Raw genomic sequence first — 16,980 nt, 5'->3', positions numbered from 1 at the left:
ATGAATGACGGTGATTAGTGACCATGTATATTGGGGAATGTGTTAGGCCTTCTTTTTTTAAGCCTATTAACACGCCATTATTGCCGGCTGGTGACTTTCTGCAGGTATATATAAAGTTTCACGGTCGCGGCGCCGTCACAACCCAGCCACGCGTCGAGCCAGCCAGTCAGTCAGTCAGCCATACAGTGTCGGGCGGTGTGGCGGTGCGGTGGTGGTGATGGTGGTGGTGGTGATGGTGATGGACGGCCTGGCACGCGGGGATATGGTGGTGGTGACTGTGACGGTGGTGCTGGTGACTGTGGTGGTGGTGTTGGTGGTGGTGGTGGTGCTAGCAGCGGTGATTTTAAGAAGGTGGATTGATGGGATGATCCACCTTCTCCCGGAGTCTATTTAGTGGAGATGTGGCGCCCTTCAGCCTCTCAGGACTCGAACTGGTGGTGTTTTATGTCGTAAGGAGTTTACCACTGAGCTGCCGGGGTCCGTGGAGGTGACGGTAACGCTGCACTGGGATCAACCTTCGTCATCCCCTCCTTCAGTAGCGAAGTGTCCTTGCATCGTGTTTATAGTTTGATCCCTCGTTTCTTCAGATTGAGAGAAGGCTGAGATATAAACACTTCAACCTTCCTTCGTCATCCCTCCTACAGTAGCGACACGTCCTTGCATCGTGTTATAGTTTTATTGTTCACTCCTTCTTCAGATAGGATATAAACACTTCAGCACTCTTTCGTCATCCTTCCTTCAGTAGTAACGAGTCCTGTTTTTCATATCATTCCATCCTCTCGTTCTGCTACTTCTTCAGATATCGAGATGTATGAGATATAGGTTAGAATTTAGCGTTTTCTTTTATCTCCTTCTTCAGTAGAGACAAACCCTTGCACTAGGTTATGGTTTACTTCCTTTTTTTCCTTCCTTCCTCTTTTCCTCTTCTCCTCATTCAGAGAAATATAAGATGAGGATATTTTGCTTTCCTTCGTCTGCCCCTTCTTCAGTAGCGAGGCGTCCTTGCATTAGACAGTGATGTAACTCCCTTCCTCCCCTCCATCATCTACTCCTTCAGGTGTAGAGAGGAGATATCTATGAAAATTCAACTTAATCTTTCCCTCCCTTCTTCCCTTCGTCAGTAGAAGAACGCCCTTGGTTAAGCATGGTAGTAAAGTCAATTATCTCACCAATCTCTTCGTCAGTAGATAAATAACCATGAATAAAGGTGAATATATTACTCTCCCTTTCTCTATCTTTTATTATCTCCCCTCTCCCTCTCTCCCTTTTCTCTCCCTTCTTCAGGAGTCTCCAGTAACGCTGTAGGGTACTAGTAATTACAGGTATGACGTCCTGTACCTGTAATCCTCCTGTAGAAGGTGTGGCAGCGTGTTGTCGTTACCTGTGCTCTACTCTCATACTCTGACTCACCTGTCCCCCTCACCTTGAACTCCGCTAATTAGTACTTGTGCTGTGATTTGGTTATTTTGTTATTTCGTTCTGCCCTGGTGATGGTTGTTTTTGTTTATTTATTTTTCTGCGTGGTGTTATTTTCTTTTATTCGTATGTTTAATGATAGTTTTGCTGTTATATTTTTTTTTTCTTCATGGGTAGTAGCAGTAGTAGTAGTAGTAGTAGTAGTAGTAGTAGTAGTAGTAGTAACAGTAGGAGTAATAGTAACTTATCAATATTTCCATCATTACATCGTCATTATCATCACTGTCATTTATAGACTTACTAATAACTTCCTTTACATTTTTGACATCATTCTAAAACACTATCTCTTCAGCTCACCCACACTATCTTCAAAAGTCTTTATTTGAAGTTACACTAGTTTTTATGTCTGTTTTTACGGTTTTAGTGACACAATAACAATTTTCTACATTATTGGTAGGAAAAACACTTGAGAACATTTATGTAGGCTTCGAAAAATAGTCGTGGTGAGAGAGAGCAAACGTTTCTAGATTACGTTTCACCACCACCACCACCACCACCGCATGCCTCCTACCTTCCCCTGTGCCTCTGTGCGTCAACCTCCTTCATTTCCCTCAAGGCAGAGACTCTACCTAGCGTCCCTTAGGTTAGGCAGCCACAGAGATGAGCAACATTAGGCCAGAGAGACAGACTTTGTACCAGAAACTCCTCTTGCTTGGGAAAGACAAAAGAGGACCAGGTAAGATGAGTGGTGTGTCCAGGTGTGTGCCCAGGTGTGTGTCTAGGTGTGTGTCCAGGTGTGTGCCCAGGTGTGTGTCTAGGTGTGTGTCCAGGTGTGTGTCCAGGTGTGTGTCCAGGTGTGTGTCTAGGTGTGTGCCCAGTTGTGTCTAGTTGTGTGTCCAGGTGTGTGTCTAGGTGTGTGTCTAGGTATGTGTCCAGGTGTGTGTCCAGGTGTATGCCCAGGTATGTGTCCAGGTGTGTGTCTAGGTGTGTGTCCAGGTGTGTGTCTAGGCGTGTGTCCAAGTTTGTGTCCAGTTGTATGTCCAGGTATGTGTCTAGGTGTGTGACCAAGTGTGTTCCCAGGTGTGTGCCTATGTGTGTGTCCAGGTGTGTTCCCAGGTGTGTGCCTATGTGTGTGTCCAGGTGTGTGTCTAGGTGTGTGCCCAGGTATGTGCCCAGGTGTGTGTCCAGATATGTGTCCAGGTGTGTGTCTAGGTGTGTGACCAAGTGTGTTCCCAGGTGTGTGTCTAGGTGTGTGTCCAGGTGTGTGACCAGGTGTGTGTCCAGGTGTGTGTCCAGGTGTGTGTCCAGGTGTGCGTGATGGCCTAGGGATGGTTTGTTGCTCATAGGGTATTCTCTGGCATTTTTCAGGGATTTTTTGTTTTTTTAGGGAATTTTCATAGGGATCTTTAGGTTTGTATACGTAGGTGTATTATGTTTGGAAATGAGGGTTTTAGGGAAATAGGGAAGGAAGGAAAGGGTGAAAGGGTAAAATGGGAGAGAAAAAGAAGGTGGAAGAGGAGTGAGGGAGGGGAGGGAAGTAATGAGGTAGGGAAATGAAAGAAAAGTAAAAAAGGTGGGTATATTCTCTCTCTCTCTCTCTCTCTCTCTCTCTCTCTCTCTCTCTCTCTCTCTCTCTCTCTCTCTCTCTCTCTCTCTCTCTCTCTCTCTCTCTCTCTCTCTCTCTCTCTCTCTCTCTCTCTCTCTTTCCATAGTTCTTTGTTCTCTCCCTCTCCTTCCCTTACCTTTCAATTTATTCTCTTTTCGTTACAGTTAATTTTTCGTTTATTAATCCTCAAATTTATTCCCTCCTCACTTCCTCCTCCTCCTCCTCCTCCTCCTCCTCCTCCTCCTCCTGCATAAACCACAACTTGCATGAACTGTAATAAAGAACAATAAAAGAAACGTAATTGTAGTTGTGATTAAGTTAACACAATTCTTTCTTATGTTCGTGGTTAGAATAAGTGAATGGGAGAGAATGAACTAATCTTGATCTTGCTCTTAACTGAAGGGACATTTATAAAGGCACGCTGCATGGGTTGTAATTGTAGACTCTGAGTATGTTTTAGTGCTCCGTTAAAAAAAGGCGAATGGCAATGAACAAAATGAACTGCATGTGTGTGTATAGTGGCTACAGATCTCCCGTTTTCTTTTTTTTTTAATAGGATTAGACGGAGGGGGGATTAAAATGTTATTGTTCTTATTCATGTATTATTGTTTTTTTTTTATTTACTGTGTTGTGGTTTTGATGATATTTTTTCTTTATTTTTCTTTTTTTTTCTTTTATTTACTTTATGTCTTCAGTCTGCCTTCAAATCATCACCGTTTTCTTTTTGTATGGTCATTTGCAGACTAAGAAGAAAATGGGACGAGGATACAATGTTTCTTGTCCATTATGTGTAAGGATTTGTAATGATTGATGACTCTCTCTCTCTCTCTCTCTCTCTCTCTCTCTCTCTCTCTCTCTCTCTCTCTCTCTCTCTCTCTCTCTCTCTGCACTTTAGACCACCTTCTCTTCTCTCCTCTCCTTCCCCTTCCCTTCCCTTGTCCCTTCCCTCTCCTCTTCCCTCCCTATCCATCTAGTTCTTTGTTCTCTCTTCCCCTTCACTCCGCTTACTCTCTGTCCTTTATCCGGTGTCCTCCCCTTCCTCTCCCCTTCTCCTCCCCATCTTCATTTCCTCCTCTTCCCATTAACTTCCTCCTCCTTCTCCTCCTCCTCCTCCTCTTCCTCCTCCTCACTCAAGCAGGCTTCAAGGATTTACTCTCATTATCTTAAGAGTGACTCACGTAGTTCATAAAGGTACAATTTCACCTTTATGGAGGAAATAATTAAGTAAAAATTTTATTGTTATGGTAATTTGTTTTCTAGTTTTTTTTTATTATTTATTTATTTGAATGATGGTTTTGAGTTTTGATGTTTGAGTTTCTGTTAAGATTTTGGTGTTTTTATTATTATTATTTTTTTGTGTTTAGAAATTAAGGAACAATTTGCGTCATACTTTCGATTTATTCATTTTTTTAATCAGTTCAGAATGTAAATGGTTTAGTATTGACTTTTACATTGAAGAGAAGAGAGCTATTTTTATTCCAGCATTTTCTTCTATTCCGTCTACATAGAAGTAATACTGATAACTAATTTCAATACTGTGATTCTTTTTACCTCAAGATGTGAGACAAAATAATCTTACCTGTAATTTCCTTTCTTCTTTCTCTCCCTCCTTTTTTTCAGGTGCAGGTCACAGTAAGAACACATCAGGTGACCAGTCCACGCCTCCACTTTACCTGTAACCACTCCAGTAATTACCCCCACCCCCTGACTCACCTGTCGTGGCCTCGCTTAGCACAAGACTACCTTTTTTTGTAGTCTCATATTTCACTTTGACCTCGCTCTCTCTCTCTCTCTCTCTCTCTCTCTCTCTCTCTCTCTCTCTCTCTCTCTCTCTCTCTCTCTCTCTCTCTCTCTCTCTCTCTCTCTCTCTCTCTCTCTCTCTCTCTCTCTCTCTCTCTCTCTGACCTGACCTATCCTAACAGCCATGTCATATCGTTTTCTCTTACTTGTCATCTTTCATCCTCTCTCCCCTTCCTCCTTGACCTAACCTAACCTGACTTAATCTAATGATCTTTCCGCATTCTTTCCATCCTCTTACTGAACACAACCTTTCCTTCTTCTTGACCTAACCTGACCTAGCACAGCTTTTTTCCCCACCTTCCTTCTGACCTTCTCTTCTCTCTTTGACTTAATTTACCTAATTTAACCTTACCTAACCTTACCTTACCTTACCTTACCTTACCTTACCTTACCGTACCGTACCTCCACATACCCGTAACCTAACTTAACTTTACCCTTCTTCTCCTTCACTTACCTAAACCTAACCTTAACCTTCTCATATTCTCTACCATAACCTAACCTGGCTTTTCTGTCTCTCTCCCATCAGAGCGAGTGTTATACCCGACCAAACCCAAGAGCTCCGTGCAGAAGGTGCCAGTGTTGGGAGGCCAGCCCATCACCCTGGAGACTGCCCTGGTGAGCCTCAGATAACATGTAACCGAACTGTTGCACAATTTCTCCGGCTACTCGTCTTACATACTCGTGCCGATTTTCTTAGTTTATTTCATGAATAATAGATAAAGATACGACCTGGGGACCTTGCTATCCTTTCATCTTTCTTCTTTCTTCTATCTTCTTTCTTCTTTTCTTGTTTTCGTGACATTATAATGCTGGTGTGCCATAAGAAAGTAATGGAAGCTACAGTCCACGTGTAGTTGTACCCTTTTTTTAAGCAAGACGGAAAAGCCGGCCAAGGGACAAAACAAGAACAGATCCACTTGAATGCCAGTTCCCTTAAAGATCAAATAGAGTTGGCCTGTTCCTCTGTGCTTGTGTCTTCTATGCAACTCGCGTACTGGTAACAAAAATATATATTCCAAAAAGGTCCATTTGAGTGCCAGTCCCCACAAAGACAAAAAAAGAATTGTAGAATAGTCGAGGATAAGTGTCATGAAACATACCTCTTAAAAAAATTGAAAAAAATGATAAATTGTTTGATAAGTGTCTTGAAACCTTCCTCTCTTCAAAGACACGAAGAAACCTTTGAGGAAAACCGTTAAAATCAAAGTAATGAAAGAGGAAACGAGAAAGGGTCAAGTTTTAAGGCCACTAGAAACACGAATAACCAAAAGAAAAGAGAAAAAAAGAACGAAAAAAAAGTTATAATACAAATATAGTGAAAATCTGATTAAAAAGAAGCCAGAATAACAAAGAACACAAGAAATAGGTCACATTCTAACAAACAATGACCTTCCCCACTGTTGACCTGCATTTGGACCCACAGGAAGTCACTGGGGTGTCACGGAGGGTCATGACAGGTCACACCAATGGGATTAAGGTCTTTTTTCCCCTCATTACAGCCCACGGAAGCCTCCTAATAGACAAATTGGCTTCATGCAACCATAAAACACGAATCAAGAAAGACAAATTTTGATTAAACAAATTCCCACATCGTTAAATTCTTTGCTAATGTTTTTTTTTTTTTTTCTCTCTTTTTTTGTCAATATTCTTCACGACTTGCTTTTTTTTTTTTTTTTTCTTCATTACTTCCTTCTTTCTTTCATCTTCATTTTTCTTCTTTTTATTTTTGTCTCATCTTCATTAGTCCTTCGTTCGTGTATTTGTTCTCTTTCCTCTTCTTCCTCTTCCTCCTCCTCATCTTAGTCATCCTCATTCTTACCTCCTCCTCCTCCTCCTCCTCCTCCTCCTCCTCCTCCTCCTCCTCCTCCTCCTCCTCTATTATATCTTCTCCCCTCCATTACCTCTCATTACCTCATTCCTTCCTTCCCCTCCCTCTTACTCCTCGTCTTCATCCTCATCATCCTCTTCCCTCCTCCTCCTCCAAGCTCCCCCTCCTCCCGTTCCTCCTCCTCTTCCTCCTCTTCCTCCTCCCCTCCCCTGTCATTTTCTCCTTCCATCATCTCATTTCCTCCTTCCTTCCTCTACTTTTCGCTTTTATTTTATTTTCTCCCTTGTTTACTGTATCCTCTGACCTTCTTTCTTCTTCTTCCTCTTCTTCTTCTTTCTTCCTCCTCTTCCATCATCATCAGGTCATTTCTTTCTCTCTATGACCTTAAAATTGTCCTTAAGTTTTGCATCTAGGTTTATTTTGTCCATCCATCAATATATGATCTTCTCCTCCTCCTCCTCCTCCTCCTCCTCCTCCTCCTCCTCTTCTTCTTCTTCTTCTTCTTCTTCTTCTTCTTCTTCTTCTTCTTCTTCTCCTTCTCCTTCCTCCTCCTCCTCCTCCTCCTCCTCCTCTTCTTCCTTTTTTGCACATAAGAACAAAGATCTTTTTTAAACCTCTAATGAAGGAGGGAGAAAGAAAAGGAAATGATAATAATAGGGAAGAAATAAACAAATTGATAAAACAAATAACTCGTATGTTTGACAGAAAAAGATGAGAAAAAGGGATGAAAAAAATGAAAAAATGGAAGACATCAAGAAAAGATTTGTTTTTTTTTCTTTTTTTTTTTTTCCTGTCGTGAAATTATAGAGTGATTTATTATTCTGTTTATTCTCTTTTTCTTTTCTTTTTTTTCTCTTTTTATTTGTTGTGGGTGATATTTTTGTTTATCGTTTCTCCTTCTTCCTTTCCTCATCATCGCATCGTTTTCCTCTTCCTGTTCTTCTCATTCTTCTTTTCATCTTCTTTTTCTTCTTTTTCCTCTTTCTTCCCTTGTTTCCTCTTTCCATTCTTCCTTTCTTCTCTCTTCTCTATCTTCTTTCTATTTCTTCTTTTTCTCTTACCTATCTCTCTTCTCTCTTCTCTATCTCTCTATCACTATCTCTGTCTCTCTCTCTCTATATCTATCTTTATCTATCTCTATCTCTATTTTTTCTCTATCTTTCTTCTCTGTCTTTTTCTATTTCTTCTTTATCTTCTTCCTGTTTCTTCCTTTCCTCTTTCTTCCTTTGTTTTCTTTTTCATTCTTCCTTTCATCTCTTTTCTTCCACCTTTTCCTCTCATTTCTTCTCCTTTCCTCACTTTCCTCCATCTCTCTCTCTCTCTCTCTCTCTCTCTCTCTCTCTCTCTCTCTCTCTCTCTCTCTCTCTCTCTCTCTCTCTCTCTCTCTCTCTCTCTCTCTCTCTCAAGAAAAATTTGCATCATCATCATCATCATTATCATCATCATCATCATCATCATCATCTTTATCATTATGTCGTGCCGTACGTTTATTAATGTATAAACTAATTTGAGACTTGTTTTATTAGTGTGTGTGTGTGTGTGTGTGTGTGTGTGTGTGTGTGTGTGTGTGTGTGTGTGTGTGTGTGTGTGTGTGTGTGTGTGAGAGCGTGCAAATGTGCGTCTGTGGGTATATATATACGTTTAGTTTACCCAGACAAACACACACACACACACACACACACACACACGATTACTGATGTCTTTACAACTTAGAGGAAAAAAATAATAATAATAACAAATAACATCAACATGAAAGCGACATATTTCAACTGACCTGGAGCCAGAGAGAGAGAGAGAGAGAGAGAGAGAGAGTTAGTTGGTCAGTCATTCAGTCATTCAGTCAGTCATCTAACTCACCTGACTCATCTCTAATTAATCTACACAGGTACACTTCTCACCTGTGCTTTTTCAATACACCTGCAAACACTTTTTACACACTTCTAAGACACTGATACCCTTCAACACACCTGCTGTACACTTTTGATACACTGATACACCTGTAATACGTTGTAATACACAAGTACAGTGATATACTTGAAAACATTTGCAAGACACTTCAGTCCACTTCTTCTACACTAATACACTTGAAATAAACTCATAATACATTTCTAATTCACTCATACACTTTTGATGTATTGATAAACTTCAGTACACCTGCAACACGCTGATAAAAACCATCTTAATACACCTTTTAGTATATTTTTTACCCCTTGAGTTCTGTGACCCTTTTTCATATTCTTTCTGGTTACTATTTGGTGATTTTATACAGCTTCAGAAACTCATGTGGGGGATTACAATAGTGAAGACTGTGGCCATTAGTCTTCTGACCTCCATATACCAATCCTAATGTAAAAAAAAAAAAAATGGTCTAATCGTACAAATCTCAAAATAAAAATGTGTTCCAGTACTAAAGGGATTAAAATAGTGAAGACTGTCGCCATTAATCTTCTGACCTGCATAGACCCTTCCTAATGTCAAAAAAAAAAAATTGTCCAATCGTACACAAATCTCAAGATAAAAATGTGTCTCAGTATTGAAGTGGTTAAGACATTTTTGCACACCTGTCATGCACTTCATCACACCTGCAATACACGTCACCTGTGGGAGTAATCAACCCTTACACAGGTGACGCTTGGCAGACAGGTGAGAGATGTGTGTGTGTGTGTGTGTGTGTGTGTGTGTGTGTGTGTGTGTGTGTGTGTCGGTGCTCCCTGCCTTGTTAAGTGTCGTAGCGTGACGCACTCATGCCTCTCTTGGTGATACAGTGACCCTTGGTTCGATCTCCATGTGTGTGTGTGTGTGTGTGTGTGTGTGTGTGTGTGTGTGTGTGTGTGTGTGTGTGTGTGTGTGTGTGACCTTTGCTATTTTCTTTCCTTTTTTACGTTGATAACCAGGAATATTTTTAGTTTTTTCTTGATCCTAAGTTTACAACAACAACAACAACAACAACAACAACAACAACAACAACAACAACAACTACTACTACTACTACTACTACTACTACTACTACTACTACTACTACTACTAATTCCATAACAGATTGTGGTCATAGATTTAAATGACCTAACACAAGCTATTCCTTATCCTCCTCCTCCTCCTCCTCCTCCTCCCCTCTTCTGTCGATAACTTGACCCTCCTTCCTCCTTCCTTTCTTCTCCATCCTTCTCTTCCTCACCTTCTCTCCCAGTTCATTGTCACGTCTACCTTCTCCTCCTCCTCCTCCTCCTCCTCCTCCTCCTCCTCCTCCTCCTCCTCCTCCTCCTCCTCCTCCTCCTCCTCCTCCTACGCTCATTCATCAGTCTTACTACCTCCGATATTCCAAAAAGGCAGGAGGAGGAGGAGGAGGAGGAGGAGGAGGAGGAATTGCCTTGTTCGACTCCCCTCTTCCTTATCACAAAAGACGACAACCTCCTCCTCCTCCTCCTCCTCCTCCTCCTCCTCCTCCTCCTCCTCCTCCTCCTCCTCCTCCTCCTCCTCCTCCTCCTCCTCATCTTCTCTCTTCTCCTCCTCCTTTCCATCTTCAGTAAAAGGAATTTTCCGCTTCATCTTATTCTCTTCTCCTTCCTTTCTTTCTCTCCTTCTATACTTCTCCTTTTCCTATCTTCGTCTTTTCTTCTTTCTTTTCTTTTCTTTTCAAAATTCTTCTTTTGGCGCCATCATCATCATCATCCTCCTCCTCATCATCCTCATCATCATCATCATCATCATCATCATCATCATCATCATCATCGTCACTTTCACACGAAATCTGGAAAAAGAAGAAAAAAATAAAATATGAACATGATTCTCTCAAGTATTGTCATTATTCTTTTTTCCATCTTTCCTTCCCTTTCTTTATCCTAATATTTGATTTTCCCCTCCTTTCATCTCCTTCACACGAACTGAGGAGGAGGAGGAGGAGGAAGAAGAGGAGGAGGAAGAGGAAGAAGAAGAGTCCGTAAAGATTTTATTCACTTTTCTCTATCATTCACTCTCTTTATCATTCCTTATCACTTATTCCCCTTTCTTATCAGTGGTAATTTGAGGTACTAAAGTAGAAGGTTGGTGGTGAGTGAGTGAGTGAGTGAGTGAGAGTGAGAGAGAGAGAGTGCGTGAGTGAGAGAATGAGTGAGTGAGTGAGTGAGTGAGAGAATGAGTGAGTGAGTGAGTGAGTGAGTTAGAGGGAAAGAGACATCAAAGGGAAACTGAAGGAGTAATTGAGAGAGAGAGAGAGAGAGAGAGAGAGAGAGAGAGAGAGAGAGAGAGAGAGAGAGGGAAAGACTGACTGACTGACTGACTGACTGACTGGCGGAGAGAAGATTAAAAGACATTAGGGAGAGAAAAAATAGAAAAGCAGGCAAATAGAACAGGAAAACGAGTGAGTGATTGAGTGAGCGAGTGACTGACTGACTGAGAGAATAAGAAACATTACAGGGAAAGGAAAATAATAAAGGAGAAACACAAACAAAAAGAAAAGAAAACGGTGAGTGAGGAAGAATATTACAAAAAAAAATTAAGTAAAAGAGAAAGAAAAAGTAAGGAAGTGAGTGAGTGAGTGAGTGAGTGAGTGAGTGAGTGAGTGAGTGGCCCTTACCTGAAACTGACGTATTAATGAGTCAACGTAATGAAGCACACCTGGCGAGCTCTTACCTGGCGTCACGTGATGGGGAAAAAGAATAAGAAGAACAAGAACAAGAAGAAAAAAAAGAAGACAAAAGAAGACCAAAATAGTAACAGACATTGAAGAAAGAAAGGAAGAAAGAAAGGAAGAAAGAATAAACCAGTGGTAAATCACATCATCCATTTATAACAAGAGCTTAAATAAAAACCAGCATTAAAATCTTACTAACCAGAGAAAAAAACAAGCACCAAACATCAAAACAACAACGACAACAACAAAAAACAAGACAAACAACAAGAAAAGCATCCAAACTTCACACAAAGCACCAATAGATCGAAGGAGGAGGAGGAGGAGGAAGGAAGAGGGAGGAAGACTGACGGAACTGAAGTGTCTATCAATGCAAGAGAGAGAGAGAGAGAGAGAGAGAGAGCAGTATTCCACAACGCTTTTTTCTCTCACCACAACAATTTCCAAACGCCACAGAGATGAGTAACTACATTCTCAGCACTGTTTCTCCTGTCAACAACGTAGATATATAGTTAATCTGTCACTAGAAACATGAAAACACCCTCAGAAACGCGTGTCACTTCACCTAGACCCTTTTCAAACGAGTCGAGGTGTGCCAGAATGAACCTCAGAACAAGGTCTATAGTCAAAACCACTTCACTCGCTTCCCAAAACAAAGCCTACTCGAGAACCCACCCCTGCCCACCACGCCGCCCTCAAGACTTGCTCCCTTTGTCATGTGTCCCCACTACAACCCCCACACGTGCTGGTTAGGCCTCACCACTCCTCCTCCCACGCCTCCTGCTGCTACTACGACTCTGTAGGAGGAGGAGGAGGAGGAGGAAGGGAAGTGATGGAGTGTGTGTATGTGTGGGTTGATGGGTGAGGTGTTACGTTCTTCTTGAGTTACTGCTTCGATGCGTCTCCCGTTTTCTATTACTTGGGGTTAATGCTGGAGTGTTCCTGTTTATCTGTTCGTCTATCAGTTTATCACTATTTGTCTATCTATCCACTCAGAAAACTTAACTTCCTTTGTTTTCTCCTTTTTTGTGACTCTTTATCATGCCTTTTTTTCTTTATTGTTATATTACGAATTATCCATATATCTATCTATGTATCTATCTATCTATCTACTCTCTCTCTCTCTCTCTCTCTCTCTCTCTCTCTCTCTCTCTCTCTCTCTCTCTCTCTCTCTCTCTCTCTCTCTCTCCATAACTTCCTACCTACTTATCTATCTTTTTATTTATCTCTAGCTTCTTATCTATCTATATATCTATCTATCGACTTATCTGCTTAGCTATCTATCAATTTCCCCACCCACCAGACATCTCCCCTTTTCCAGGCTCTTCGGAAGCAAATTTTTGGCAATGGCGGTGATATGTTGGTTCCTGCTTTGAACGAGTGGTTGGGTCAGTCCTTCTGCTTCAGCGATGCCGACACACCGCAGGGCTACAGCCTCAAGATGCAAAGAACAGTGTCAAGGCCTGGCCATGGTGTGCAGGGCTACATCCTCAAGCACCTTCTCTTCACTCGCCGCGGTCCCAGAGCTAACACTGATCCGACCTCGTGAGTGTTTTGAAGTTGGTTTGAACACGTTTTGTATCTCTCTCTCTCTCTCTCTCTCTCTCTCTCTCTCTCTCTCTCTCTTGATGATTAATTGGGTTTTCAAGATTTTTCCTCCTGTTTGTGGTGTAAAAATGACGTTAATTTGGCACTAGAAATGTAAAATTGCCGTATAAAAACCCCTGTCACTTTAACCAGAGCCGAATTAACTAACCAAACAACGAACACACAAACAAACACATCTCATACAAACACAACCACACGTAACATCTTTTCTGACACCTTCTTCACGCCTTCACACTGCCAAGACCCTCACAAGCCCTTCCCTCTCCTTCAGGCTGCTGCGGGCGTCCACCAAGATGCAAGAGGAGGCGTTGGTGGGGGCCCTTAGTGACATCTTGTGGCGCGCCGGAGACAGACAGCACGTGGTTCTCTGTCTCACGCAGGAGAACACATACCTCACTGAAAATCCTGAATTTCAAGCTGATGGATGTACGGAGAGGGTAAGAGTGGCTGAAGGAAGATTAAAGAGATGGAGGATAAGGAAGCAATTTATTTTTATGTGTGTGTGTGTTAGAGGGGAAAGCTGGTTAAGGGCAACATGAAACGAAAAAAAAAGAGGCCCACTAAGTTTCCAATCCCCTTGCAGTTCCGAGAGAGTGAGCCAAAAAAAAAGGGGGGGGATAAATGTCTTGAAATCTGCCTCTTAAATGAAGTAGCATGTTTGGAGAGCGTAAGAAAAAGTGAAATAAGGATGAGGTGGGTTGGATTAAATAGGGAAAGGCACTGGAAAGGGTGAGTGGGTGAGGGAAGGATGGGATAGGTTAGATTAGATAGGAATGATACTGGAAAGGGTAAGAATGGATGAGGGAAGGATGGGACGGCTAAGGATTAAGTAGGGAGGATACTGGAAAGGGCAAGAAAGGATGGGGGAAGGATTGGGTGGGTTAGATTAAATAGGGAGGGTACTGGAAAGGGTAAGGGTGGATGAGGAAAGGTTAGGGTGATGGGAGATAGGTAGGGATGGTCTGAGAGCGTAAGAAAGAGTGATGGTTTTAAGAAGTATGATGAATTGACTGATTGATAATAAACTTGCATCTTATTGTTGTTGTTCTTATTGTTGTTATTGTTTCCTGCAGATTAATACATTCGACTTCAAGAAGCAGGATGAGCTGACCTTCAATCTTAAGAAGTATCTGTTTGAGGTGAGTGAACTAATTAACGACACACGTCCCATGCAACTTGTCAATCACCAACGAACGCGGAGGAAGAAATTTGTCCATATCAATACACAACAAACGTGAACTTCTCCTAACCTACGCTACCCTACCATACCCTACCATAACCTAACCTAACCCAACCTACCCTACCTTGCCCTACTCTAAGCTAACTTACCCTACCCTACCCTAACCTAACCTAACCCAACCCAACCCAACCCAACCCAACCCAATCCAGTCTAACCTAACTTTAACCTAACCTAACCTAACCTAACGTAACCTTATCTTTCTTCTCCCCTTCCAGTTCCTCTCAGAAGACGGGAATGGGATGCTGCTGCTTCTGTATAGCGTTGTCTTGTCCCGTGGATTTACGAAGTAAGTGTGTGTGTCTGTGTGTGTGTTCCATCATCACGCCCCATCTCCCTTTTAAGCTGAGTTGCTATTTGTTTCTCTCTCTCTCTCTCTCTCTCTCTCTCTCTCTCTCTCTCTCTCTCTCTCTCTCTCTCTCTCTCTCTCTCTCTCTCTCTCTCTCTCTCTCTCTCTCTCTCTCTCTCTCTTATCTTTCCCTCTCTTTTTTACCCTCGTTCAATTTCCCTCTAACACAAAACAAGAGAGGGAGGTTTAAGGGCCCGTCCTTCCCCAGGCTGCAGGAGGACATGGGAAGCGAGGAGCACCCGCTGATAGAGACAAACGCCACAATACACCCCTGCGTGGTCACCCTGGTGCTGACGGGCCGCGCCACTCCCTACCTCCACAACGGCATCATCTACGAGGGCACAGAGGATACTATGGTGAGAGAGAGAGAGAGAGAGAGAGAGAGAGAGAGATAATGGGGGAAGGAAGTACTATTTATAATGTTATATGTGAGTTCCAGTACATACATATGCCTGTAGTCTGAAACGCTTTGGTCTCTCACCATCACTGCTTTCCAAAGGCTCTAGTTGAAGAAAGTCGTGTTTTTAACGATATTTTCATGGTTCTGGTGGTGAATTGGCAAGATTTCTAGTTTATCATAAGGAGGAGCTGTCTTGAAAACCGTGCTACTTGTCTCTGTGGCCTTGGAATACTGTCGTGGTGAAAGAACAAGGCGCTTCTGAATATGGCCGATATAGCGAGGGTGACTTAAGTTAACTCCTGAGCTCCACAAGAAGTAGCTAATGTGTTCAATCTTGATAAAGTTTAGACATGTGAAGGAATTGGTTGGTTCTCAGACAGAGTGGTGGGTGGATGGATGGGTGGTTTGGTGGATGAGTGGGTGGGTGGAATAGCTTCATCATTACGTACTAGTTAGCGATGAGTCAGTAAGGAGCTTTAAAAAGATTAAGTGAGTGAGTGAGTGAGGTAAGGCGCCGCAGCATGCTAGGATCATATGGCGCCGAGATTAAACGAATTGAAGAACATTGATGTGAAAAATATATATACTAATCGATAAAATGTGTATTGTTAGTCTATTAACCCCTTCAGTACCATGACGAGTTTCCATATTCATTCTGCTTACTATGTGGTGATTTTATAAAGCTTCAAGCTGAAACTCATGTGGGGGTTTAAAATAGTGAACTCTGGCCATTAATCTTCTGCCCTCCATAGATCTTTCCTAATGTCAACAAAATGGTCTAATCGTACACAGATCTTAAGGTAAAATTATGTCTCAGTATCGAAGGGGTTAATATATTTTAAAATCAAATATGGATACTATCTACGCACCACTCCTGGGAAATCAGAAAACACGTAGGCATAAATTATACAGGAATTCTGATCAATCTTACAAAAACACAGGACAAACAAATCCCTCTTGTCCACCAGGCTAAACCCAAGACGGGCATTCTGACGAGGAGCGAGATAGGGCTGCTGGTGTGGGCGAGGGCTGAAGGAGGCGGGGGAGGAGGGCCGGGGGTGGTGGGGTCACGCCTCAAAACCCCCTCCCTGCCCATCTGGGTGACGCGCTGCAACGACGCCTACGGTCTGCTCTTCAACCCAAACAGGGACCTCATCAGGGACTACCACGCTGAGAACAGGTGCGACAATTGGCTGGTTGGGTTGTTAAGGGGTCTAGCTGGGTTACAAATGGGTCTACTTGAGTTAAGGGGTCTAATTGGGTTGTTTAGGGGTCTAATTGTGTTATCTAGGGGTCTACTTGGGTTTTTGGGGAGTAGTTCAGTTGTTTAGGGGTTTAGTTGAATTGTTTAGGCTCTAAGTGAGTTGTTAAGAGGCCTAGTTGGGTTACAAAAGGGTCTAGTTGGGTTACAAAGGGATCTAGTTTGATTGTAGAGGTCTAATTGGGTTGTTAGGGGTCTAGTTGGGTTACAAAGAGATCTAGTTGCGTTAAGGAGCCTAGTTGGGTTACAAAAGGGTCTAGTTGGGTTGACAGCTGCCTGTTAGTGATATTCCTTCCCTTCTTTCTTCCCACAGGTTTGATCTCCACTACTTCTCGTCCACCGTCACCCAGACCAACGCTACCATTGTGACCATCGACACGAGGAACCAGGTGCCCGTGGAGGAATACAACAGTCCCCCCTTGGAAAATCTCATCCACACCAAGTAAGAGAAAACGGGATTGCTTGATAGATAGATAGATAGAGCAGTTAAGTCAGTCAGTCAGTCAGTCAGCTAGTCAGTCGTTCATTTAATCAGCCAGTCAATCAGTCAGTCAGCCAGTCATTCGTTCATTCATTAATCAGTTAGTCAGTCAGCCGGTCGTTCGTTCATTTAATCAGTCAGTCAGCCAGTCAATCAGTCAACCAGTCGTTCGTTCATTTTGTCAGTCAGTCAGTCAGTCAGTCAGCCAGTCAATCAGTTTGTCAGCTAGCCAGTCGTCCGTTAATTTAGTCAGTCAGTCAGTAAGTCAGCCAGTCAATCAGTTAGTCAGCTAGCCAGTCATTCGTTCATTTAATCAGTCAGTCAGTCAGTCAGTTAGTCCCTTTCTCACCCAGTCTTCTCTTTCGTA

The 16,980-nt window shown here is 42.4% G+C and overlaps 1 protein-coding gene across 2 annotated transcripts in view; it reads left to right on the top strand.

Moving 5' to 3' along the window:
* The window catches only part of LOC123519643 (inactive ubiquitin carboxyl-terminal hydrolase MINDY-4B-like), a 66,703-nt gene that overhangs the window by 40,966 nt on the left and 8,757 nt on the right, over positions 1–16,980 (top strand). For both annotated transcript variants that reach the window (XM_045281098.1, XM_045281099.1), the window contains 8 exons: positions 5,349–5,437; positions 12,599–12,822; positions 13,157–13,322; positions 13,959–14,024; positions 14,341–14,411; positions 14,680–14,827; positions 15,840–16,051; positions 16,446–16,574. In XM_045281098.1, the coding sequence (XP_045137033.1) occupies positions 5,349–5,437; positions 12,599–12,822; positions 13,157–13,322; positions 13,959–14,024; positions 14,341–14,411; positions 14,680–14,827; positions 15,840–16,051; positions 16,446–16,574 (1,105 nt within the window). The remainder of the gene's footprint in view (positions 1–5,348; positions 5,438–12,598; positions 12,823–13,156; positions 13,323–13,958; positions 14,025–14,340; positions 14,412–14,679; positions 14,828–15,839; positions 16,052–16,445; positions 16,575–16,980) is intronic.

Source organism: Portunus trituberculatus, chromosome 45, assembly GCF_017591435.1.
Source record: "Portunus trituberculatus isolate SZX2019 chromosome 45, ASM1759143v1, whole genome shotgun sequence".
Taxonomy (NCBI): domain Eukaryota; kingdom Metazoa; phylum Arthropoda; class Malacostraca; order Decapoda; family Portunidae; genus Portunus; species Portunus trituberculatus.
This window is presented reverse-complemented; position numbering and strand designations above follow the sequence as displayed.